Below are 26528 nucleotides of genomic sequence, written 5' to 3'. Positions count from 1 at the left end.
GTCTAATGTTTGCCACTTGTATTTATGCTTTTTTGGGTATCTTTCCCTATTCTCTCTCCCTCCACTTTAAAATTGTTTAGATTTTATGTGGTCATAAGGGTTTGTTTGGTTTTTTTTCCAGCCTCTAAGTAGCATTTGCTCAGAAAGTCTCCTAAATAAGGAATAAAGAAGTGCTAACTGGCAATAAACAGGGAAATAATCCTTCATTAGCAAAGAGTTCCAAATATAATGGAGCAACAATGTAGGCAAGCAGTTTAGGAAACCAAAGAATGACAGAAGAGAATTATGGAAGGGAAGAAAAAGTAAAATTCATTTTTGAGAGCACAGTAGCTTGGGACAGTTTAAGACGACTTGCTGGAAAAAAGCTAGTAAATACCTCCTAAAAACTCACTTCTGCCATGGGCCTGATTGAAACAAACGTAATGATTTTTATTTAAAAAAACAACAAAAAACCATCCTGTTGTGCACATTCTTTACCAATCTTATTTTGGTGACCCTGCCTCCTTTCCTCTTTCAATTTTGTGTTTGACTCAATTGTTATATCATCTCTGAATCTACTATACACTCTTCAACTCAGAGACCTAAAAAAAAAAAGTTAAGATATTGAACTAACATTCTCTTGAGTACTTAATAATAACAATTTAATGAATAAATTATGAGCTTTCTGAGGAAAGTAAATTGAAAAATTGGGTTTGTTTTACTTAAAATCGCAACCTGTTTTCTACTACTCTTATTAGAGGAAGCCATTATTGTCTGAGAAATCTTGACTGCCAGCAGCAAAATGTTAACTAGTGAATATTTGGTTTTCTTGATGCCTGTTAGTCTGTTGTATCACCATATTTATAAGTACATTGCAGGCTCATTAATGTGGCACATGAACAGTTGGAGACTTTATAAGTAACTTAATTTCCTTCCTCCCCAGAAATGCAAGAAAACAAGAAATCATAAAAGCATATAGAAAGCTAGCATCTCAGTGGCACCCTGATAACTTCCAGAATGAAGAGGAGAAGAAGAAGGCAGAGAAAAAGTTTATTGATATAGCAGCTGCTAAAGAAGTACTTACTGACCCAGGTATTGATTAAATTTACACAGTGGTTCTTTTCAGAATAATGGATGGAACTAACACAACTGTGATGTCCATTATGACCTATTATGATTTAGTTGGTGTTGATCCTGCTTTGAGCAGAGGATTTGACTAGATGACCTCTTGAGGTCTCTTCCAACCCTAATCTTCTATGATTCTATTTTTGTCACATTATCTGCTATGAAATGGCAATACAAGAATATCATACTGTTTTAATGAATTCAATAAGAAACCAAAACAGACTTCAAACACACACCTGGGAAATAGGGAAGCTAGCCATTCTAAGCTACATATGATCACCTTGTATTTCCCTCTCTCCTCTAACCAAAATCCAAGTTCTCAAAAAATAAAACCAACCAATTGAATTTCAAAGATGGTATAAACTAGGATAGATATTTTTTTCTAGAAAGCTGAGGGAAGTTGGATAAAATTCATGTGGTCTTGTTCCATTTTAATGATAGTTTGGCTTAGAAACACTGAACTTCTGTTTTGCCTCAGCAAAGACTGGTAGTTTTGTCTAGTTTGGCAAGGAGATTATTATTTACCTATAAATCACCTGCACAATACAAAATCCACTGAATTGCTAAATCCACATCACAGATTTTTCTGTCTGTAAATTACAACGTTTGCATTGGCCAAGATAGGTAAATAGAGAGGTTGAGCTACAAATGGGCAGTCAGGTCTGGAGGAGGGAGGAGCAGGCATGCTGAAACCACTGAATGGCCTGAGGACTGTAATGGAGCTGTTGGATTAGTCCTAGAGAGTTTTCAACTTCTGTCTCAACTTGAATAGATCGAGGGACCCTGGTCACTGTGAGAAGTTCTTAAAAGGGTTAATGAAAAACATAAGACAATGCCCCAACACACCCAGGGTGATGATAAAGTAAGGGGGAGAAAGGAAAGTCTTCTAGTAGTGTAGTAGCAGTCCTGATATCTTTCATCTGAGAAGTAGTACAGAGGCGAGGCCCTGTAATTCCACCACAAATCAGTGGAACTATGGTTAGTAGCACAGGGACCTGTTCAGATTTTAGTTTCCGGTTATAAACACATTGCAAATTCTGCCCCTCTTATTGGAACATGGCACAGAATAACAGGTTGATCTTAACTTTTATCCCGTCCTTTTGGCCAGGAATGACATTAACACTTCAAAATGGTTCTTACTCACTTCTCTTTAAATTGAGTGTTAAGACATTCCTGGGCTGGTGTTTTATGTTCTGTTATACATGCCAAATGTGCCCTGAAAGGCATGAAGTCACAAGCAGAATAACTTCAGCTGTCCGTGGAATATATTAATGGGCTAAAAACACACTGTAGAATACCTTAATGCTATTTTAATGACTTGCATTTGAAAACTGAATAAAAGTTACTTTTCAGAGTTCTCTTTCTGGGACTCCTTTTCCTGCATGATAGTGGAGAAAATATTAAGGCACAGTTTTTGCTCCCATCAAGTTTATGTCCAAAACCAAAAATTCCTTGGAATATACTCTGAGAGGATTCTAACATTTCATTTTGAAAGTGTCCATATTAAGTACACATCTCTCTTCCCCTTTCTCCCCCTATCCCTAGGCTTGTATTTCCAGTTGTGTCCTGCTCACCTCTCCCTTCAATTAGCCCATCTCCTCAGATGGAATAGGGCAGAGGCTAAATCAAAGCTTCTTGTGTTCCTGTCTTCTGAAAAGCAAAACAATCCACGACCTAGTCCAGCTACCCACGAAAAGTGGTTGGGACTGTGATATGGTCACTCTGTAGAAGTGATGCGAGACCTCTTCCCCACCCTCTAAAGGAACTGCTCTTCAGGTTGGGATGGAAGGGGGAGGGGGGAAAATATAGCAGCTAAAAATAGGAGGCAGCTTTTCACTAATAGCTCCTGCTGGCCATTGTGTTTAACAGCTCAGCTACGGGGAAGAGCTGCTAATCACAATTAATTGCAAGATTAAAGAAGTAATGATTAATTGCAGTTTTAATCTCACTGTTAAACAATAACAGAATATCAATTTAAATTTTTTGTAAATATTTTTGGATGTTTTTCTACATTTTCAAATATATTGATTTCAGTTACAACACAGAATACAAAGGGTACAGTGCTCACTTTATAATTTGGTTACAAATATTTGCACTGTAAAAACAAAAGAAACCATATTTTTTCCATTCACCTCACTTTATTGTGAAGTGCAATTTACAAATGTAGAATTATTTTTTTTACATAACTGCACTCAAACAAAACCATGTAAAACTTTAGAGCCTACAAGTCCACTCAGTCCTACTTCTTGTTCAGCCAATTGCTAAGACAAACAAGTTTCTTTACATTTATAGGAGATAATGCTGCCCACTTCTTATTTACAATGTCACCTGAAAGAGAGAACAGGTGGATTCTGCTTGATAGTAATCCAAAGCAGTGCAGACCAATGCACCTTCATTTTCATCATTGAAGTCATATGCCACCAAGAGAAGGTTGATTTTCTTTTTTGGTGATTTGGGTTCTGTAGTTTCCACATCAGAGTGTTGATCTTTTAAGACTTCTGACAGTATGTTCCACACTTCATCCCTCTTAGATTTTGGATGGCACTTTAGATTCTTAAACCTGGGGTCAAGTGATGTAGCTATCTTTAGAAATCTCATATTGGTACCTTCTTTGTGTTTTGTCAGATCTGCAGTGATAGTGTTCTTAAAAACAACATATGCTGAGTCATCATCTGAGACTGCTATAACACACAATATATGGCAGAATGCAGGTAAAACCACAGAACGGGAGACATAGAATTCTCCCCCTAAGGAGTTCAGTCGCAAATTTAATTAACACATTTTTTTAACAAGCATCATCAGCATGGAAGCATGTCCTCTGGAATGGTGGTTAAAGCATGAAGGGGCATATGAATGTTTAGCGTATCTGACACTTAAATACCTTCCAATGCTGGCTACATCAGTGCCATGCCATCGCCTGTTCTCACTTTCAGGTGACATTGTAAATAAGATGTGGGCAGCATTATCTCCCGTAAATGTAAACAAACTTATTTGTCTGAGGGATTGGCTGAACAGGAAGAAGGACTGAGTGGACTTGTAGGCTCTAAAGTTTTGCAGTTATGTAAAAAAAAATCTACTTGTGTAAGTTGCACTTTCATGATAAAGTGAGGTGAATTGAAAAATAGTTTTTTTTTACAGTGCAAATATTTGTAATCAAAAATATAAAGTGAGCACTATATACCTTGTCTTGTTGTAATCGAAATCAATATATTTGAAAATGTAGAATAACATCCAACAATATTTATAATACATTTAAATTGGTATTCTATTATTTTGTTTAACAGTATGACTAAAACTGCAATTAAGCAAGACTATTTTTACTTTGGTTTGTGTTGATCACTTGAGTTAACTGCAATTCACAGTCCTAGTTCATGTACCTTTCATTAATATGTCTAAATCCCCTAGAGTGCTTTGAAAACATCAACTGTTAAATTATAATAGATTGACTTATGTTTATCAGTAAAAGTATACTGGCAAATTAAATTGGCAGTTTCTGTGGTAATGGGATCCATAGACATGACAGTAAATAAACCAAATTAATTATTGCATCTGTCTGGAGTTAGCGACGCTTTAAAACTACTTGTCTCTTCCTCTTGTCCTGCTGGAGGTACCAAAATACTCTTGATTAGTAGACTGTTTCTGTAATAATGTGTGACGTCTGTGTCCCTTTTTACCATGTATGTATATTTCCTTAGAAATGAGGAGGAAGTTTGATGCAGGAGAAGATCCACTGGATGCAGAGAGCCAACAGGGAGGAGGAAGCCCTTTTCACAGAACCTGGAACACATGGCAAGGATTCAACCCTTTCAGCTCGGGAGGACCATTTAAATTTAAATTCCACTTTAATTAGAACCAAGACTATTTTTCTGTGGCTGCCACTGATTTATTTAACACTTTTTTTTTATTTAAAAACTCCTTCCAGGATTCAACAATTTAAATTTCAAATATGTTGCCCTTAACTAAAGAGTTACTTTATTAGAAGGAAAGCTAGCTCTTTAATATTACAAAAAAATAAAAAGTTAAATTCACACTGCAGCAAAACAATCCTATAATGGTGAGTGGGTGGGCCAGGATTTTGTTAGCACTAATATATTTGTAGTAGTGCATGCAGAAATCCTGACTACCACTGAGGAAGAAGCATGATGACCTGGAAAACATATAAACACATGCTTAAATCCTATCAGTCAATGACACTTAAGCATTTGCTTAAAGTTAAGAATGTGCTTAAATACTTTTTGGAACTAGAGGCCTAATAGAGGTGTAAAAGGTTACTATGTATAGCAATCTTTATAGTCACAAATGAAAATTTGAGTTAGTGTATGCAGGGTAATGATCCATCTTTCAGTATTCTTAAAAAGAAAGACTAATGACTTGACCAACTACTGCATTGTGTTACTTTTGTCACACTGATGCGGTACATAGAGAGTGAAGAGGCCACTACAGATTGGTTTTAAATAATCTTTTTAAAATAACATTGTTACTGACTGTTTGAAAATGTCTGCCTACGTAATTTGTTTGGTAATCTGAAATCAGTCGGAATGATTAGTCCCTATTATAATGGCATCTGTCAAACATGAAAGTAAAAAATTCCCTCATTTTGAACATTTTGCTTCTGAATGATACTTAAATAGCCAGAGTTTCTTGATTGGTTTTGTATTTTGTACTTTTTACACAAAACCTGCTTGAGATTTGAGCAGGGCAATTTAATGTGACACTTCCCCAAATATGCAGCAACTTGCCTCTGATTTTAATAAATACTTTAAAATAAGGAGAAATGTGTAAAAGGTAACTTCTGCTAGTGCCCAATTCAGGATCCATATAAGTTTAAAGTGACTGTGTAGTAGGTTATAGATCCAAACTGTAATAGTCTGGCATCTGTAAAGGAAAAGAGTCTGAAGCTAGGGTTGCACCTTATTAAAACCTCACTTCTCTTCTGGGTGACAGTGGACAAAATAATGTGCATCTTGCCATGCAATTGCTCTAGGGGTCTTTGTGAAGCAGCCAGGGTATCAGTGCCTTGCTTGTTTGGTCAGAATAAAGCGGGTTTTATTTTAGGCCAAAACATGTGGACTGAGTTCTTTAAGCACAAATGGGATACAATTGTGACTTTGTTTGATTGGTGGTGATGTGGCAACTGTAAACTGTAACAGTCAAGTACACAACTGAGTAGTCTCAACAATCTAATTATGAAGGTAGAAAAATAATGGTTAATAACTGGTTTCAATAGACACCACTCTTAGAACGGCTGATTTTTAAATCAAGAACATGTTAGTAAATTCCATTTCTATATTTCAGCTGGAAAACAACCTAGTTAAAACCTTCTCTCAATCTATTCCTCCAATTTATGTTTCACTGAAAGCATGGTGAGGAATTGACTTAGTAAAATAAAAGTATCTTTGAAGAATTAAGCATGCTACTTGAAAGAGTAATTGTACCACTACAGAGGCAGGTGTTATCCAAGCATATGTCCTGTTTTCCTAAATTATACCACATACTTCAGTGTTTGAATTAATTCTGCAGTCACATGGCTCACTGAAATGCACTTTGACAAGTATTTAAAGCGAATGACTGCATCGCACCTCTGTGTGGGTGGGTCTGTGTGAGCATTGTTTGGCTTGCCAGGCGGAATGGTGGGGAATAGCACTTTATAGGTGGAGAGTGGGAGAGGCTCAGAAGCTGCTGCAAAAGGGGGAGTGGGTCAGTGTGGCAATGCTGACTCATCCCCAGGGAGTGGAAGGGCTGGGGAGTTGAAAAGGAGCAAGCCAGGCAGGAAAAGCCCCGTTTTCCCTGGACCAGGCAGAGCATTACCCACACTCCCTCCCCTTGGGGTGGAAAAACTCCAGATGTGGTCAGGCCCTGCTGTGGGCATTGTGCTAGCCACTCCTCTCTGGGGAGGAGAGGGGGGGCTAGGGAGGACTTTTCCCCTCACCACCAGATTGGCCAAGGTGGAGTTTGTTTTTTTTCCACCTTCCCCACAGCAGCTTTGTGGAGGGGCTTGTTATGGTGAGTAGGGAGGGGAGTTAAGCTGTGATGTAACAACTCATGATGCAAGTGTGGGGCGGATATCCAGTGCAGTGCTCCATCGGGAAGGGATATAATGGCTGGATAAATGGCTTGGTAAAGGACTTAAAAAGGTGTTTATTAAAGGAGCTGAATGGGGTGGGGGGTTGGGACTCTTATGATTGGTAAGGCAGTGAGCCAATCCCCCTTTCTTATATCCCCCAAACAAAGGTTAAGGTGGGGAGAGGTATGGTCTCAGCAATGGGTTGGCTGTGGGACCTGAATGGGGGGAAAAAAGGGGAGCCAATGTAAGTCCCCCGGGTGTGTAGTGAATGAACATGGAGTTACCTGTACTGTATGCTTTTCTTTGCCAGATAGTCCCAGCCATCTAATAATAAAGTTGCTGCCTGATTAAACCCATATCAAATGTCTCCTTTCTTTGATATAGAAGGACAACGTTATTTTCTTCTCAAGTTCATGATTAAGCTGAAAACATTGGTCCCTACTTTGTGCAGTAAGTTTATCTTGTCAATAAGGAGGGAGGGATACCTCAGTGGTTTGAGCATTGGCCTGCTACATCCAGGGTTGTGAGCTCAATCCTTGAGGGGGCCATTTAGGGATCTGGGGCAAAAATCTGTCTGGGGATTGGTCCTGCTCTGAGCAAGGGGTTGGACTAGCTGACCTCCTGAGGGGTCCCTTCCAACCCTGATATTCTACTGAGCTAAATTATTTCTTATCTAGAACTTTGACTTGTGTGTTTCAGCTTTAATCTAATCCATTTGGCTTTCCTGCAAAAGGAAACAAAAGGACGTTGTTCTTCACACAGTACAAAGTCAACTTGTGGAACTCCTTATCTGAGGAGCTTGTGAAGGCTAGGACTATAACAGCATTTAAAAGAGAACTGGATAAATTCGTGGAGGTTCAGTCCATTAATGGCTACTAGCCAAGATGGGTAAGGAAATAGCGTCCCTAGCCTCTGTTTGTCAGAGGGTGGAGATGGATGGCAGGAGAGAGATCACTTGATCATTACTGGTTAGGTTCCCTTCCTCTGGGACACCTGGCATTGGTCACTGTCAGACAGGATACTGGGCTAGATGGACCTTTGGTCTGACCCAGTATGGCAGTTCTTAAACAACTCAAAGCTTTTTTTTATGCTGTTCTAAGATAGTTTGGCCCATAGGTCCATTACTGTGTGTAAACAGCAGTTTGCCTTATGTAGTTGGGTCTAAGTTGCTTTTATTTCAAGTCAACATTTAAAATAGTTTTGTGTCTACACAAGCTAATTTCAGTAAGCCCAATAAACAGCATTGCTCTGTGTGGTAGAGCACATACAACATACAACTATAGCTGGATTAAAGAGCACTGCATATTTTCTTTCAAAAAACCCAAAACATTCGTTTCGTCTCTCTCCCCTTTCCACAGGCCATGGCTGAGGGAAGAGAAAATTACCTTGCTTTACAGGGTAATCAGATTCAAAGAGTCTAGAGGAACCTGCTCTAGCCTTAGGTTCAAAGTTACAGCAAACAGAGGTAAATCCTTTAGCAAAAGGAACATTTACAAGTTGAGAAAACAAAGCTAAAACTAACACGCCTTGCCTGGCTGTTACAAGTTTGAAATATGAGAGACTTGTGCAGAAAGATTTGGAGAGCATGGATTGATGTCTGGTCCCTCTTCGTCTCAAGAGCGAACAACCCCCAAAACAAAGGGCACACAAACAAAAGCCTTCCCCACAGCAATATTTGCAAGTATCTTGTCCCCTTATTAGTCCTTTGGGTCAGGTGTCAGCCAGGTTACCTGAGCTTCGTCACCCTTTACAGGTAAAAGGATTTTGGTGTCTCTGGCCAGGAGGGATTTTACAGTATTATACACAGGAGGGCTGTTACTCTTCCCTTTATAGTTATGACAGTGGCAGTCCCTGGGGCAGCATATGCAGCAACAGTGTTTTGTCTGCCACAGGGATGGCCTCTTTGCAAGAGAGGCACTTCTTGAAGCCCGGTGAACTGGGCATACTCTGGTGTGGGAAGGGGTCCCTGACAAAAAATAAGGCTGGGGGGTGGGGAATCAAGATTTTTTGTTTTCAAAGAGAAACTAAGACAGGAGACTAAATACTAAAAATGCTAAATAAGCAAATGATGGCAAACAGACTGCTACTGGCTCCATCTACAGCCAGGGGCAGTTGAAAAGGAACTGACGAGGAGTTAGCCCAGGTGCTGGTTAGCCTTGGGGCGGAGTGCAAGGAGAGACAGCCCCTGTGCAGGCCTAAGGGATACTGCTACCAAAGTGCTCCGATCAGCAGCACAGGGATGCAAGTGCACCAACAGAAGAGCACCCAGAGGGACACTATTCAAAGAAGAATCCATTTTCCTAATGTGGTATTTTTTTGCAACAGAAGCAAAAGAATTTTTATCATCTGCATGTATATCATTAAATGAAGAGGAGCGTTAAAATATAACTTGAAGGGACAAAGTTTAACATCCCTTTAAGACGAATGGGTCAGTGCATGTTTATTGATGCTATCTGGGGCACTCGGACTGGAAACTTGATAAAGATTTTTCTGTGTTGACATGCTGTGGAAACTGCAGCATGAAAGGACACAACATTTTTCTAACAACATACTTCATTTGTGGGGGGGGGGGCAAGTAGAATAGGAAATGGTCTGACTTCCATTTCTGATTGGGAAGGAAGAGCTAAGAGGCTGGGCAGTAGAATGAGGTAAATAGAATTCTGTGATTTTAACGCTGTCCATTAGTCTCCCTCATTGTCAGGGAGGAAGTAGACTAGAAAAGGCCAAGTTGATCAAATGGGTGGATGTAAGAAGTAGGTACTAAAAGGGAAAAATGTTTTGGTAACAGGAAGTGTTAACTCCTCAGCCCTAGCCGTTAGGGCTAAAGCAAAAATATTACCACTTATATTTGTTGAAGGATTACTAGCTTTGCTGGCACATTAAAAGTTCATTTTAGGCCTCTTTTGAAAATACGAAGTGAGCTGCGTCTGGCATGTAAGATGGCTCCCCCTCAAACAAGTAACAAATTTCCTTCACTAGTTTTTAAGAAGTGACGTGCTGTCTACTGGTGGCACAGGTATAGAAAGTTAATGGTATAAACCACACACACAAGCTGAATAAAAACTCCATAACAGGTGTTTGTAGCACAATAGCATGTGATTTAAAAAAACTGCTCAGCCCTACAGTTTGAAAATTAAAAAGTAATTTTGACCACTTAAACCCCTAAAATTGACAGTTTCATTAGATTTACCTCACTGCTAGTGACTTTTTATATTCTATTTTATTTTTAAATACATTTCGCAACTTTCTTTTTAAAAATGGAAAATTGACATGTTAATGCTTAAGACAATATTAAAATGTGTAATACTGATTTATGGCAAATCCAATATTAAAACAGCCTTGCAATGAATTTATAAACTTGTGACAGAGCTCAAAATTGCCCATGTCACATATTGTCAAGAGCAGGAAAATACCAATTGTAACTAGACTGCTTTCAAGTATGTCATAAGTGAAACTGAGTAGCATTTTTCATCATTATCAGATGCCTTTTGAGGAAAGGGATTACAGTTTTCTGTTTAAGGAGGTGATTAATAGGAGGCTTCACTGGCAATTAGCTAGTCTGGAAAAGCAAGTTGGTGATGTTTAAAACTGCCTTAATGTAATAATGAACTGTTTGTTCAGCTTTGCAAAGTAGTTTATCTAAAAGATTTTTTTAAAAAGAGTAACATATTATAAATAGAAATGTACATTTACTTTCTTACATCTAAAGAAATAGGAATCACAAATGTTAAAACCAATATTGGTAAGCAGCAAGAAATATGACCTTGTTTCAAATTAGATGTCTGTTTTCTTGGCAATGGGTATAAGTCTTTTTACAGAGGATCTTCTACTTAACAAGTACTCATTTTAGGCTAGTCACTGACAGCACATGATTTATTCAAAAAAGTCTTAATCTACTACATTTTCATGAACTTTTAACCAATAATAAAGATAGGAGAAGGTAATTTGCTTGTCCAAAGTAGCAATTTTATGCTTTAAGAATGAGAAACCTTCTAGTCTAACTTTGCTAATCCAACATCTGAAATTGTACAATTTTTTATATAAAATCAAAAGAAACCTAAAAATTCATGTCTAGAACTTCAGGAACTACTTTTGTGGCACTATATTTTCACATTAACTAAATATATTTTCAGTGACTGCCTGTATTATGGTATTCATTTATTTTCAAGGTTGTAAGTTTCAAATTTGGTCATGAATGCAACACAAGGCTATAAAAAATTCAGGTTTCTCATTAAACCAAAATCTGAAAACGGGTAATAAAATTCACTAAGCTTTAAAAAGATCAGAATATGGGGTGATGTAGCAGCTGTACATATTCAAACCCAAGTATAAAATCTGGCAATCTTTGTGAATAATTTCTCTCTAGCCTGGTGGTGAATATCACTGGCTAAATTATATACAAAAAATTACTGTATTTCTTCAGCTTCATGAAGGGAGCACATTTATGTGTGGAGAAGAGGTATTAATATATAGTAGACCCTTTTAACAGGATAAGAACACTTTGGAATCCCAACATTGATGAACTACCTCAAACAGGAGAATATTACATTGTCCTCTTTTGAAAAAACAAACTGTTTGACCATACTTACCCTACAATAACCATAGTTCTTAGAGAAATTGACAACATTTATTTTGTTTCTGCAAATGCATCCCATGCATGTGACATTGGAATAATTTGCAGTCATTTGGGGCCATAGCTGTGCCCTGGATGCTCACCCACTCTACATAGTTGAGGGCATAAAGGACAGAGCAGCACCAACTGCCCTTCTGTTTCTTCAGTAAAACATAATTGAGGAGATCAAGTACTCTGTAGTAGGGGGAAAGGAGGGCAGGTCCTGGAATACAACAGATCTAGAAAAAACACAGTTAATGTTACTTACCTTACAACCATTCTCTGTGATTGTCCCTGATTCCACTTCTGGTGACTCCAGTAGTGAACTCATGGCCAGGAGCTGGGTGTTTGGAGTCTACTGGAAAAATGACTGTACAACAGCTCTGCCAAGAGGGTGACATTAATTCTGGAGCCCTCTACCAAGGAGTAATGCTGGGTGAAAGCTGCTCTACAAATCTCTGAAATTGGAACACCCCATAGACAAGTTGCAGTCTCTTTTATATGTGGTGGAATGGCTGTAATAAGTGCAGCTAGGTCCAAGCAAGCTATTGTGTTTTAATACAGTCAGACACCCATTTAGATAAGGTTTGGATGGATATTGGCTGGTCCTTCATTCCAAGCCAAAAATTGACTACAACTTGTGAATGATTTTGTCCTGCCCAGCTAATAGCAGTGAGTCCTGCCAACATCTAAAGTGTGAAGTTTAACTTGCCCCCTGGCTAGTAGGCAGCTAGATCAGTTGTATGAAGTGGTGCTTCCATGAGGATGTGGATCTCTTCTATTGTCTGAGCTGAGGTGATAGACAGAAAGCAAGCTGTCTTCACAGACAGGTGGTATAAAGAACAGGTTGCTAAGGGCTCACAGGCCAATCCATAAGCCTGGATAACTCAACAGTGAGGCCTGGAAGGGTGGAATCTGACTGGAGGAAAGACATGAATGAGGATAATGGTCTTCTCAGAGCCACGTTCACTTTTGATAGGAGGAGGATGAGCAGAATTATCTGCTAAATGTACTCTTGTGGAGCTGATGGACAGTCCTGAATGCTTTAGGGCTTGTAAGTAATCTAGAATATCTAGTGAGGTTTCTAATGCAGTAGGTGCTTTTATGTTCTCCCATAGAGAACCTCTTCCATTTCACTGCATAAGTCTTCCTAGCAGAATCCTTCCTGCTACCAGCCAAAATGTTCTGGACTTCCATGGAGTAGGTACTGTCCATGGCCATTAGCTAGCCAGCATCTAGGCTGTGAGGTGCAGCAGTGTTGGGTCCAGGTACAGGATCTGGCCTTTGCTCTGCATGAGCATGTCGGACAGCACCAGAAGTATGTCAACATTAATCAGAGCAGAACACCAGAATTCTCTGGGCCATGCTGTAGCTATTAGTATAATCAAGGCTGCATCATGCCAGAATGCCCTCAGGAGTCCTCGACAGACCATTCATGACTGTTTTGAGTATTGTTTTTGGAGCAGATCTGGTATGGTGTTTTGCAAGGATCCAGGCATGAGGTGACTAAAATAATTCAACCCTGTTGAAGGGGATTTGGTAACAACTATCTGCCGCCTTTAAGGTTGGTGCCTGTGAAGTTGGGGTTTCCCACAGCTCCCCTAGCTAGTTCCAACAAGCCTTCATTTATTTGCATTGCCAATCTACTGGGGACCGAGGACCACAGCCATTCACCTGACTTCTTGTGTACTATTTCTGCTAGAGTTTTCAGGGTATCTGCCATGCACTGAAGAAGCTCCAGGAAGGATCCAGTAGATGGCACCCTGGGGTGGGATAGTGAAGTGGTAACAGCCTCATCAGATAAAGATGAAGAAATCATCATAGCTAGCTGGACCTCTTGTCTCTTGCAGATCATCCTGTTCAGCATAAATCACACCACCAAGTCCCTGGACCAATTGCCTTCCTGAGATCTGTGACAGGAAGGAGAGCTGGGTTTAGAGGCAGGAGCAATGCATGGATCTCTTCTGCTGGTTGTACCTCATGGGGCCCAGAATGGCCATGATTAAATAGGATATGGGTATGGTGCTGAAGGCCATAAAGATTACTATGTTCCTCTCAAGACTTCCTGATGTCCGCTCTTGTAGCCGTGTCCTCTGGAAATCTACCTATATTAACAGTAAACTAATGACAGAAAATCTGTGTGAAGAGACATAGGTGCTGCAGAGGTTCCATCTCACAGCCATAGGCAATAAGCAGGCACTGTAGGGTAGCTGCAGCTGCTTTACCCTTTGTTTTTGGCTACAGGATGCAGAAGGGCATTTAGGTGCATATGGGGCCTCAAGACACGGCTCTTGAAAAATATTCCGATAATTTGTGCATGGGGCAGAAGAACTTACAGTTTACTAGCTGTAAATTTCTCATTTTACATATGTACCTGTCAATATGGAAGAACAAGTGGAGGTTACTTGTACCCATCCAAATGAGAGGTCACTTAGCTGAGGATATTGCATCTGATAATCTTTCCCCTATAAAACTTCAAAAGAGCAAGAATATAAAGAGTGAATTAACAGTAAATTAGATGAGAGGGATCCTTTCATCTTGCTGGATTTGTATGCTAGGCAAAGATCAATTCTCATCTGTTCTTACGTTGACATGCTGTGTTCAATGAGCCAATGCACAGCTTCACCACAGAGAGAGAAGATTAAAAGATGTCACAACATGAAGTTGTTCAATTGGTAACTGTTCTTCACTCATTCTTAATCCATTTGTGCCTAGTAGTGGCTTTCACATGTGTGATGGATTGTTGGTGATGGATTAAACTGAAAAAGTCAGCACTAAATTATTACTAACTTACTGCACTGATTCTCTGAAAGAAGGGTGAAAAATATCCAAATGAGTTGTTTTAAGGTTTTAATACCTTTAATGTAAAATAGCTGAAATAGACATGTGCAGAAATTGCTAAGACTGAAAAAAGTGAAAATCAGCCTCTGACCTACAAACATTAAATAGACAAGGTTTGATCTCAGTTACAGCAATATAAATCTAATTACGTCTCTTGAAATCAATTTGTTAATTAAGTTTACACTATGTAAAAGATAAGAACTGACCAAAGGAAAGCGACAAGAGTTAAATTTTAGTGAAATTTCAGCATATGTATTATTAATTCCACAATTATGGGGGAGATATATTTTAGCTTATTATTGTCTACTTTTTGTTCAGAATTCTTTCAGCAGGCAGCTTTGGATTACAAAGGCTTTATTTCCTTTTCAATCCAATACAATGTGCATGTTCTTGGCAACTCAATGAAATGCATTTATAAATCTAAATAGGTTTGTTAGAGTGTAGACAGCTGGAATTACCACTTAATATGGGAGGACATTCAGATGATTTTTGGTACCAAACACTGGAACTGGAAGAAGCAAATTTATTTACATGTCTTATCTAGACAACTTGGGCAATCTGTAAAACATATTTTGCCAAGACACGCTGACAGAACACTGTTCAAAGGGAACTCGGATTCAAATCAGTAATCTTCAAAGCACCTTATAAATACTAACACACAAATCTGAGTGTAAAATGAGCAACTTACCTTGTAATAAGACAGTCTCTCAGTAGAAAACTTAATGGTATAGAGAAGGTAGATGAGAAGCTTCTGTCTCATAATGCAAGAAAGAAACATTCAGTGAAACTGAAACGTGTCAAATTCAAAACTGATGAAAAGAAATATTTTAACATACTGTGTAATTAGACTCTGGAACTCACTGCCCCAGGATGTAGCTGAGGTAAAGACCTTAGCGAGATTCAAAGAGGGATTGGACACTTACATGAATAACAAGACTAGCCAGAATTATAACAATGCTACAAGAGTACTGGAAGAGATATAAAACTGCAGGTCTTAAACCAATCTAACTATTCGGGATTAGAATGAGATCCTCATATGGGCAGAGTATCCCAGGTGTGCCTATTGTGGGGTTTCTTGCACCTCACTCTGAAGCATCGGGGGCTGGCCTAAAGGTGTACTGGTAAAAAAAAAAAAAAAAAAAGGTGGATAACCTAAACTCCATATTCCCCAAATGAGAAGTGGATAAACTCAGTTGACCGGAGTTTACTCTTGACTACATTACTGGGCTAGTCTCTATCAGAAACAGGATACTGGATAGATGGAGTAAGGATCTGATGCAATATGGCAATTTCTATGTTCCTATGTATGTCAGCACCAGTTGGTTCACAGCTTCTACTCAAACTGCTCACGTGCTCTGAAATCTGAATCAAATCATAATGACAAGCCAGGAAACAAATGAATGTTAGCATCTGTGGTTAGTTAGCAAAAAGGGAATTTCTTGCTCTAAAAGTGAGAACTATACTCAGTTTAAAAAAACAGAACTGAAAAACATATTTCAGTTCAACTGACAACCCACATTTCAACAATATATTCTGAGCTACTCACTGGTGTCTTTATTTGCCTTTCTAACAACAAAGTTAAATGCACTCAACTTAAATCTAAACTAATATGTGATGTAGAAAAGGCCCAGAAACAATACATGCACATACATATAACAGCCAACAGGTTATATAAATTCTTCGTTTGAGCAGCCCACTGATAGGCAACACCACCGCATCTACTCCCCGGCCTTAACCACTCTTTTATACTACCCCTTTCACATTGGGAAAGTAATGGAGACCCCGGTGTTTTATTTTAGTAGAGTACAGATATTTTAAGGTTGGTATGAGCCCTCTTCATTCTCTCTAACTTCTTATATCAGAGGGGTAGCCATGTTAGTCTGTATCCACAAAAACAAGGAGTCCAGTGGCACCTTAAAGACTAACAAATTTATTTGGGCATAAGCTTTTGTGGGTAAAAAATCTGAAAAAGTGGGGTTTTTACCCACAAAAGCTTATGCCCAAATAAATTTGTTAGTCTTTAAGGTGCCACCGGACTCCTCGTTGTTTAAGTTCTTATATCTTACCCTAGAGGCAATCCATTATTCTGTATATATTCCTGTGTTGTCCCCACCTCCAGGGTTTTCAAATTAAAAAAAAACAAAAACTAACGACCTGAAGAATCACGGCAATTTTTCCTTTGGTTCAAGTAATTGGCATGCTAAATTTATTTTTTAACACAAAATAATATGGAAAAGAGAAATGCTGGAGGATCATAATGAAGGTACAGTTATTTTGTTTTATTAGGCCAATTCAGTGGCATCTTTAATATTTTGTACTACATTTACAGCCTGTTTCTTGTATCATAAAATATAAAATGATATTCTATGATGACTGCAGTACTGCTTTATTGAAGTCTTTGAGAAGTAGTGACTGTATTTATTGGAGCCCTTTATTTTACAAACAAAACAGCATCTCAAACTGAAGGTTTTGTATTAGTGGGCCTTTTTCTGAAAATATGCTTCCATAAATAGAAATAGAAAAAGAAAAGTTGTAAAATATCACCTATAAACATACGCAACACTGCATAAAATACAAGGCATCTGTCCCACTAAATCTTTTAAACAGTTCCAACAAAATATATTTATTTTAGAAAATAGATATCGTTTAAACACTCTCTCAAAGAAAACTGATTTGTTTTCTTAACATTTAATCTTAAGCCAATTAAATGGGATGTTGAGTAGAGGATTTAACATAAAATGAACAAAAAAAAATATCTATATGCAAATTATAAACCTTTTATGGCTTTGTAAGAGAAATTTCCCAGCCAGCTAAGGAATAAGACTAACAGAGACAAAAAATTGCTTTAAAGATGTAGGACTTTAGCTCTTCATTTAACAAAAGCTTCATAGTAGAGATCTGAAACTTGAAATTCCAAGAAAGAAATCATTGAGAAACATTAGTGCACATGAACGCAAAAGGACATCAGTAAAATCTCAAGAAAAAAAAGCAAGTTCTTGACTAGGAAGATGTTTCCTTTTTAAATACACAGTATCATTTGTTCTCTTACACATATTAAGTCAATGGGAGCTGTGCACATATAGTCAACAGTAGAATCTGGCCTTATGTAAGACAGTTCTTTTATTGCTGTTTAATTTTTTAAAAAATGCTGATAGGATAGATTTCAGAGATTGGAACAGACTAATTCTCTGTTGGATGCATTCTTATCTTGTTTTCAGACAGAATAATTATGGAACACAATTACAGTACTGTATTTCAAATATGATAAAGGAAGTGAACATAGAATAGACTGTACTGAAATTTTAAAATATCTTTTGTTACAAAGTTAGTTTTGGATTAATATGTAACAAAATAAATAATGAAGTGTGACTGGCTGTAAGTTGACTTTTTTAAAACAGATAACAGTGCATCAAGCTTGCACAATAAATTAAAAATTACATCCTAGGTTTTATAAACTTTGAAATTGATTTTAAATATTTTGGACTGGTCCAAAGCTCTATATTTCAGTAATAAACTGTTTAACAACTGCCCCTTGCAATGCTGTGAATTTTTCTTGTGAAACACAGTACATCTTATACAAGAAAAAAACTGATGCATGTACATTATACTACAGAGTTTGAATATGCTCAACTTTGATTATGTGTAGGATAATTATCCTATTATAATCAAAACAATGCAGACTATTTTCAAGTATCCCTTTAAATATCTGACAGTGTGTAACATTCATTGACTACAACCAGCCAATCTAAAAAAAATCCCCTTATAACTTAAATTTAAAGGGTCCAATCCAGCATTCCTTATAAACTGGGAGTTTTGGGTATGGGAGGGATGCAGGACCAGGTCCTATATATCAGCTGTCTTTGGGGGAGAGGGGGAGAATCAACAAAATAGAAATGCCCACCTACCTTGGTAAAAACAAAATTATGAAATCTTCGTATACTGATCTTACATTATCTATTCTTCCCATTCTGTTTGAATGCTTTAAGCAACATATTAGTTATAAAATGTTTGACTTCACATATTGATGAAATGTTCAATGCCTCTGCAGTATGTACATCTTCCATTCCATCTCATGTAGAAGATTCAGTTGTGCCACCATAACTACTTTTTCCAAATGATGCTAAAGTTCATCATGTTTAAAAACTGTAACCAAAAAATAACAATGATATATATTCGCTCATATTTAAGCAGCAGTGCTGTAATACATTCTAAAATGTTAAAAAGGCCCCAATATCTTCAGGGGGCATTTTATTTATTCCCAGAGTCCTGAAAGTCAGATCACATATTTAAAAATTCACTGCATTTTTTAGACCCTGATAACAATTGACCATAAGCATTCATAAATAATCAAAATGACTAAAGAAACTATTAAGTATTATTTAGCAGCAGAGTGCATTTATTTGCCTTCTAATTTTTGAGCCATTAGGGTTCACATTTTCATGATTTTCTCTGAAAACGTTGGGACTAAAATATTTTTAAAATAAAAGTTGAAATTCTCACATAACTACCTGACTTCCAGAGCTCGAGTTTAACAAAAAACAAAAACAAACAAAACATTCCACCAAATATTGCAAGCCTCCTACTCATGAGAGCTGTCAACAATGAGATTATGCCAAGTTAAAGTTACATAAAGTAAATAAAATATGTATTTGTAATTTAAAGCCCCATAATGTTGTGATTTCATTTTTTGTTATAGGTGGGCTAGTAGCTCAATGCTTCTCATTATAAGACTCCATTTCAATTGCCTATAACTTTGTCAAACTAACTGTTTGGGGAGAAATTTAACATGCTGGATTTCTGTCTCAGGCTGAGCAATTTTGGAAAATTTCAGCCAAAATAATTAATCTGTTTCCAAGAATGAGCCTATGGGAAATACACTGTTTTGCCAATGTTCAAAATGTTGGCAACTTTTTAGAGCTATTATATTTTGAGCAGGGACTTGAAACTTTGCAGGGTGTGGCCTTTGTGTCTGAGGGCTTGGCTACACTGGCACTTTATACCGCAATAAAGCCTCCCTTACAGAGTGATCTACCTCACTCCCCATCCACACTGGCAAGGCACGTAGAACGCTCTGACTTCCTGGCTAGAGCGCTCCTGGTACTCTACCTCCAAGAGAGGGATAACAGCTGTTGCCTATTGGCTGAGACGCCCCAGGGCCAGCATGAACGAGGAGTTACGTTACAGCATTCTGACTGACCTCCTGAAACGTCCCATAATTCCCTTAAGTCAAGTGGCCTCTCTTCTCTTTGTTCTGAAATTGGCTGAGGAATGCAGAAGTGCCTTTTCAGAGCTCCGTTTCAGACAGTGGCTGCTTATCTGCAACAGGGCAAAGCAAACGTTTACTGAGTGAATGAATGAGAGGCGGGGGGCTAGGAGGATCTGAATTTACAAGATAGTGTGCTGACACACTCTCAGCACTCCAAAAACCCACTCTCTCTCTCTCCCCACATACAAATAACAAACCTCACCCTACCCCCCCCCATTTGAAAAGCACAGTTGCAGCCACTTGAATGCTGGGATGGCTTCCCATAATCCACCACTCCCAATGCGGCTGCAAATGTCGTAAATGTGGCCATGCCAGTGCGCTTGCAGCTGTCAGTATGGACAGACTGCAGCACTTTCCCTAGTGTGCTCTCCGAAGGCTGGTTTAACCCAAAGTGATCTACAGCTGCAAGTGTAGCCAAGCCCTGAGATGTCTTTTGACATCTTTGTGAAAATCCACCCAAATTTGGCCAGTTTATAAGCCTTTTAAAAAAATCCTGCAGTTTGCGTATGCTCAGTAGAGACTTGCTGGACCAGGGTTTCTCAAACAGGGGTCGCTGGTTTACCTGCCCCAACCGCAAGTCCGGCCGATCGTGGCTCCCACTGGCTGTGGTTCGCTGCTCTGGGCCAATGGGAGCTGCTGGAAGTGGCAGCCAGTAAGTCCCTCGGCCCGTGCCACTTCCAGCAGCTCCCATTGGCCCAGAGCAGCGATCCACGGCCAGTGGGAGCCGTGATCGGCCGGAACTGTGGACGGGACAGGTAAACACACCGGCCCAGCCCCCAGGGGCTTTCCCTACACAAGCGGCGACCCCTGTTTGAGAAACCCTGTGCTAGACCATAGCTAAACTCCCCAAAGATTCCATCAGCACTGGGCATGCTTCAGAAAAGGGCTGACAAGGAATTGCCCTGCAATTGCAGAGCTGGACTGCTGTGGGCTGTCCAGGGCCAAGGTCTGAGCAATGGAACTGACAGAAGGGAGATAGTCTCTTGTATGCTCTCCATGGCTCCAGGCAGCAACGAGGAAACTGCCTGAGGGGAATGCAGAAAGGGATGGTGGGAGGAGCAGATTGGGATAATGAGCCTGAGGATGGAAACTGGGAGATGGAAGCTGATCTGGGGACAAGAGGAGGGGAAATGGGAGGCTGTGATTGGGAGCTTGGTAAAGAGATACTGGCACTGGCTGGGCAAGAAGACTGAGACTGGGAGCTGTGGAGGAGGAGGCTGGGAACAAGTGGGATGGGGGTAGGAGGTGTGGGGGAGGGACCAAGATGCAGATCTGACAGTGGATGGGCAAAAAAAGTGGGACCAATAACTGGGAGGGGGTGAGAATGAGATTGAACAAAGGGTCAGGGAAGGGGGGCTGGAAGTCAGTGTGGACAGGGAACACGGTTGAAGGAAGGGCTCAAACTTGGGGGGAAAAAGGTGGAAGAAGTGTGCCCACTAGAGAACACACTCCTCTAGAGCCTGGAATGGAACCCAAGATTTCTCAGTCTCAGAATTCCTGTGATGTTAGCAAATATCTGTGAAAACCACTGGCAAAGTGTGTCTCTCATCTCCCTCTAATGATGATCCATATGGAGGGTGATAACCAATTGCTGCTATCAGTTAGTCTCTTAGCTCAAGTGGCCGAGGTCTGCACAGTTATTCTAAAGAATCCAACTATGCCGATGAACCATGTGGGTGTCAATATGATGCCACACTATGGAAAATGGTTACTTACATGTACAATATCTGTTGTTCTTTGAGTTGTGCTGTACATGTATACACTCCACTGCAGGTGTATGTGCACCCAATGCACTCAAGTTGGAAACTTTTGCCAGCCATACCAGCAGGTGGTGAGTATGCCTCTGCTATACTTATACGCCAAGTTGAGCGTTTAAAGGGGCGTGAATGCTGCCTCCCTCTCCGTTTCTTAGCACTGCCAGTAAGCTAAATCCAAAGTGGCAGGGAAGATGGTAGTAATGGTGGCAGTAGGGGTGTGTGGTGTTTATATGTGGACAGCTTATCTTGAAGAACAATAGTTACTGTACACGTAACTAACTGATTTCTCCTTGGAGTGATTGTGCAATTTACATTCCCAGGATCAGTTTCAGGAGCGGATGCCTGAGCATCAACTTCCAGGGGATGCTGTCCCACCTGTCTTTTTAAAATTTTGTTTTTTCGCTTGGTGGGAGGGGTGAGGAGAGGGGAAAAGGATAGGGAGGGTGAAAATGTTTTCTGCATGTTAACAAAAGGGTTAGGGCTACTCCTGTACATTCTGCTGTAGGTGGCTCACGAACAGTTTCCTTACATGTGGTGGGACTTTGGGCTACTTGAAGAGAGACTCCAGCACCGACTTGATGACGTTGGCGTAGTCTCAGGAAGCCTGAGTAACACCGCAGTGTCTGGAGAAGGTTTGTACGGATGACCACATTGCTGCTTTGCAAATGTCCACTATAGAAATGTTGCTCAAAAAGGCAGATGCAGTGGCATGCGCCTTCGTGGAGTGGGCTGTTATTCTAGCTGGAAGAAAGATCTTTGCCGGACTTTAGCAAAGCTTGATGTACTCACAAATCCAATGTGAATTATGTTAAATCATAACAGATTGCCCTTTAATCCTGCCTGTTTCGAAGTCACCAAAATCTGGTGAGAACAGCTTGTTGCACATGATGCCAATGGGCGATGTCTGAGAGGCTCAGTTCTTCTTCTTGAGGCATCCTGAGGTCTCTGCTGCTGGTAGGGTCTGTACTGCATTTGGGGATTAAACCGCTTCCCCTCTGTCACTGGGGTACAGAAACCCAGCAAATAAAGGGCCATGTGAAGGTCTTTCAATGTGCGCATTGCATCATCAGTTTTTTCAGCGAACAGCTTAGCACCTTTGAACAGTAGATCTTCTATTGTATTTTATGGTTCTTTTGGGATGCTGGAGGCCTGCAACCAAGAAGAATCTCTCATTGAAATGGCTATCAAATGTGACATGATATCTGACTTGTTGGTAGCTGCTTGGAAGAATGTGTACGCACTGAGATGACCTTTAGATATTATGGACAAAAAATGATCCCTGTATTCCTCAGGCAGTTTTCCTACACGTTGTGGAATTGCTCTACAGTTAATAAAGGTATATTTGGACAAGAATGCCTCCTAAGTTGACACCCTTATATGAAGGCTGAGACTTTCTGCCATATAGATCTAGTCTCTTATATTCCTTATCTTTCGGGGTAGTCTTAGGGTGAGACTGCCTTGAATGCTCATTTTCTGCTCTAACGAGTCTGGGATGGCATGCATAAAAAAATACTTGGATTCTTTCTGGGGGACTTGGTATATTTTGTCCACCCATTTGGCAGTGGGTGGAATAGAGACTTGAGTCTGCCAAAGGGTCTTTCCAGGTTCCAGCAAGGCTTATTTAATGGGAAGGGCAACCCTTCCAGGAGCAGGAGTTTGCAAGATGTCCAGTAGTTTGTACAGATTGTCTTGCACAAATTCTGCCTGTATTTCCAGAGATGTGGCCACTTGACTTATGAAGTCCTGAAAAACTTTAAAGTCCTCAGGAGGAGGTGATGTCAACTCTGGGGTGATGGCCTCATCTGGAGAGAGGAAGAACTATGAGGGAAAGGGAAATATGTAGATGTTTCTCCCTAGTGTCCTCTTTCTCTGTGAGCACAAATAAAAAGGGAGGTTGTAGGATTAGAGAAAGATCTTCTCTAGGTGCCGCAGATACAGAATGTGACTTTCTCCTGCACTGGTGGTTGACAGGGGCCTACATGGTTTTGAAGAAGGCCAGTAAGGCTGAGGACAGTCGTCTTTGTATTGCCCACAGTGGAGGGCACCATACTGGGGCATTGCTATAATAATGATTTTGCTCTGGAGTTGGGGAAGCTCTACAACATTTTCTGTATGGCAACCTAAATGACCTATTGAAGATATGGGTCTATCATGATCAGAGTTCAAAGAGGAGGAAATAAAACTATCCTCAGTAAATTGTGGAGCAGTCCCTGTAGGCATCAGAGGAGGTCTCAGCCTTGGGGACACCCTGTGATATCCGTTGGGTACGAAAAGTTGACAAAGGATTTGATGGTGCTGATGGATGAGGCAATTCAAATGCAGACAGATGAGTCAATGGAACCAAAATAATATACATCAACAAAGTGGATGGAACTACTGGAACTGTGGTGGTAAGTGAAGATGCCAGCGCCGGCAGTAATGGTAAAGTTGAGGCCATAGAGACTAGAACTGCACAATCCAACAAAGGAGAGTCTGGGACAGGGAGACACAGAAGGTCTTTTGCCATAAAGAATGCCTGTGGCACCAACAGCAGAAGTAAGTGCTTGAACGCTGACACTGGTGGTGCTGGAGTTGACGGCAGTGGGGTCGAAGATTTCACTAGTAGGGGTGAAGACATTAGTCTTGATGGTCCTGCTGGTGCTGCCTTGGACAGTGCCAGTGAGCATCAGGGCTTATAGTGTTGGGATATGTAAGGGTTAAGTAGAGACCTGGGAAACCGCTGGTGTGTTGGTATGGTATTAGGGAGTAGAGTCACAAGCAGGCACCGTTTCTTCACTTGATAGATAAGTGTCATCTCTTGCCCTCCCCTTCAGCTTGCTGGGAATAAAGAAGTGTTGCAGCTGCATAAGAAATGTAGTTGTCTAAAGGATACTTTTGTGTAAAGAAGTGTTATCTCCCACTCCCTTCCTTTCCCAGCTACATAAACAAGCTCGGTATCACGGCCCCTCCCTCCCTCCCCTGAGAACTGCTGATTAAGGGAACTTGTAGCAACAATTATTGCAAAGAAATGTATTTTCAAGGTAAAAACGTGTGTATAATATGTTAATGCTGTAATCAGTCAATAGGGATAGGTTTAATCATAGTATGGGAGTTTCTATTACTTAAAAAGGGTTTTTGGGGGGTTGTAGCGAATGTAGGTATTTACATAGATAAAAGAGTGTGATGTAATTAATTCAGTGCTTACTCAACAACTAGGTTGAGGGGAACAAGTACCGCAATAAAGAAGCATGCCTACTCAATCCGCCTCTGGGTCAACCTGCTCATCATTCTCTAACAGCCAGTGCCGGCAGTAATAGTAAAGTTGATGGCATTGAGACTATAACTGCACAATGCAACAAAGAGTCTGGGAGAGGGAGACACAGAAGGTCTTTTGCCACAAAGAATGCCTGTGGCACCACCAGCAGAAGTAAGTGCTCGAACGCTGACACGGGGGTGCTGGAGTTGACGGTAGTGGGGTCGAAGATTTCTCTGGTAGGGGTGAAGACATTAGTCTTGATGGTCCTGCCTTGGACAGTACCGGTGAGCATCAGGCCTTATGACCAGACCTCAACTTGGCACTGGAAGACTTCTTCAGAGCTTTCTTCTGAGAGGAAGAATGAGCCTTCAAAAGTGTAGCAGTCTCTGAGAGTGAGGAGAGTTTTGTGCACTTTGAGAAGTCCATGGGAGATGATGAGCAATGTTTCTCACCAGATTTTGATTTATATGCTGAGGCAGTCAGGTGGGAACTCCTTGTGAATAAACTCAGTCTATCCTCTCATGGTCAGGGTTGGGCTCTGAAGAGGGATGCATTACCTTCTAAGGAAGATGTACTTTAAGGCGGAAATCCCGCCTTTTCTTTTCTTTTTGGGAAGGAGGTACAAATAGGGTATTTGTTTTTCACATGTCCCTCATCTAAGCAGATTAGGGAACTTTTGTTCCTGTTATTAACAGAGATCATGGGCCTGTATGTGGCACATTGTTTGAAATTTGGGAATTTCTGCACAGTAAAATCCCAGATAAATTCACGAACTTACTTACTACACTAAAATAATATTAAATTAAGCTACAAGTATAAAAAAAAAGTCCCCTAAAGGCTAGCTAACCAAAGCCCAAGAGCATCAGAGAGAGATGGGTGGTAAGACGGAACTGACAAGGAGGCTGCAGTCATGCCCCTTTATACTGTCATCTTGGCGAATGAGGACAGCAGAAGTGCACATGCTGCCTGATGGTACGGCTGACAAAAATCTCCAACTCAAGTGCATTGGGTGCACCTACACCTACAGTGGGATGTGTATGTGCAGAATCACTAAGAATTATTTCTGGGTTTTTTTCAGTTTGCTTTTTTAAAAAGCTAAGAAATTACATATAAATCTATGTGAAAAGATTATTAAAGTTGCAAAGTCAAGCACTCAAAAGCTAGGAAAAACAATAGTAAAGTTGCACAGGTAACCTTAACTCAGTCCCCTTGTAGCATATGCATTATGATTAGGACTTCTGATTTTCAGTTTTAACTAATAAACACTGACAAAACAATCCCGACAACAAAAAAAGTGTTTATCCCATAAATACTGCAAAAACACCAGAAATGATTACTTGTATCTAAGGGCTTGTCTACAGGGAGCAATAATGTGGACTATGGGGTGTTTCTTCTAAAGTGTGGTAATGGATTGTGCATTAGTTGGTCAGTGTAGACCCTACTGGTAAGCACTAATTGTTCCCTAGTGAGCTTTAACATAGTGTTATTTTAAACAGTATTATGTTAAAGTGCACTAAGAACATTACAACATAATATATAATGTAATGAGTAATGGGGATAATAGCATCCCCTTACCTCACAAAGGCATTGTGGAAAAAAAAGTATTAATATTTCTGAAGCACTCATATTACAGTAATGGACACCACAGA

At 39.9% G+C, this 26528-nt stretch overlaps 2 protein-coding genes across 7 annotated transcripts in view; one reads left to right on the top strand and one right to left on the bottom strand.

The window, feature by feature from the left end:
- DNAJC3 (DnaJ heat shock protein family (Hsp40) member C3) overlaps window positions 1-7524 on the top strand; it is a 69348-nt gene extending 61824 nt beyond the window's left edge. For all 4 annotated transcript variants that reach the window (XM_045009800.1, XM_045009781.1, XM_045009790.1 and 1 more), the window contains exons 11-12: window positions 923-1071; window positions 4800-7524. In XM_045009800.1, the coding sequence (XP_044865735.1) occupies window positions 923-1071; window positions 4800-4954 (304 nt within the window). In that variant the 3' untranslated portion in view covers window positions 4955-7524. The remainder of the gene's footprint in view (window positions 1-922; window positions 1072-4799) is intronic.
- A 9244-nt stretch (window positions 7525-16768) lies between these two features.
- Window positions 16769-26528, bottom strand: part of UGGT2 (UDP-glucose glycoprotein glucosyltransferase 2) — a 244554-nt gene continuing 234794 nt past the window's right edge. Inside the window, exons 35-36 of one of the 3 annotated variants that reach the window (XM_045009688.1) lie at window positions 19819-19937; window positions 16769-18764 (exon numbers count right to left, since the gene is read on the bottom strand). In XM_045009688.1, the coding sequence (XP_044865623.1) occupies window positions 19906-19937 (32 nt within the window). In that variant the 3' untranslated portion in view covers window positions 16769-18764; window positions 19819-19905. The remainder of the gene's footprint in view (window positions 18765-19818; window positions 19938-26528) is intronic. The other 2 variants (XM_045009671.1, XM_045009679.1) reach the window with 2 other exon arrangements.

The sequence above is a fragment of the Mauremys mutica genome, chromosome 1, assembly GCF_020497125.1.
Source record: "Mauremys mutica isolate MM-2020 ecotype Southern chromosome 1, ASM2049712v1, whole genome shotgun sequence".
Taxonomy (NCBI): Eukaryota; Metazoa; Chordata; order Testudines; family Geoemydidae; genus Mauremys; species Mauremys mutica.
Note: the sequence above shows the minus strand (reverse complement) of the source record. Positions and strands in the feature narration are given on the sequence as shown.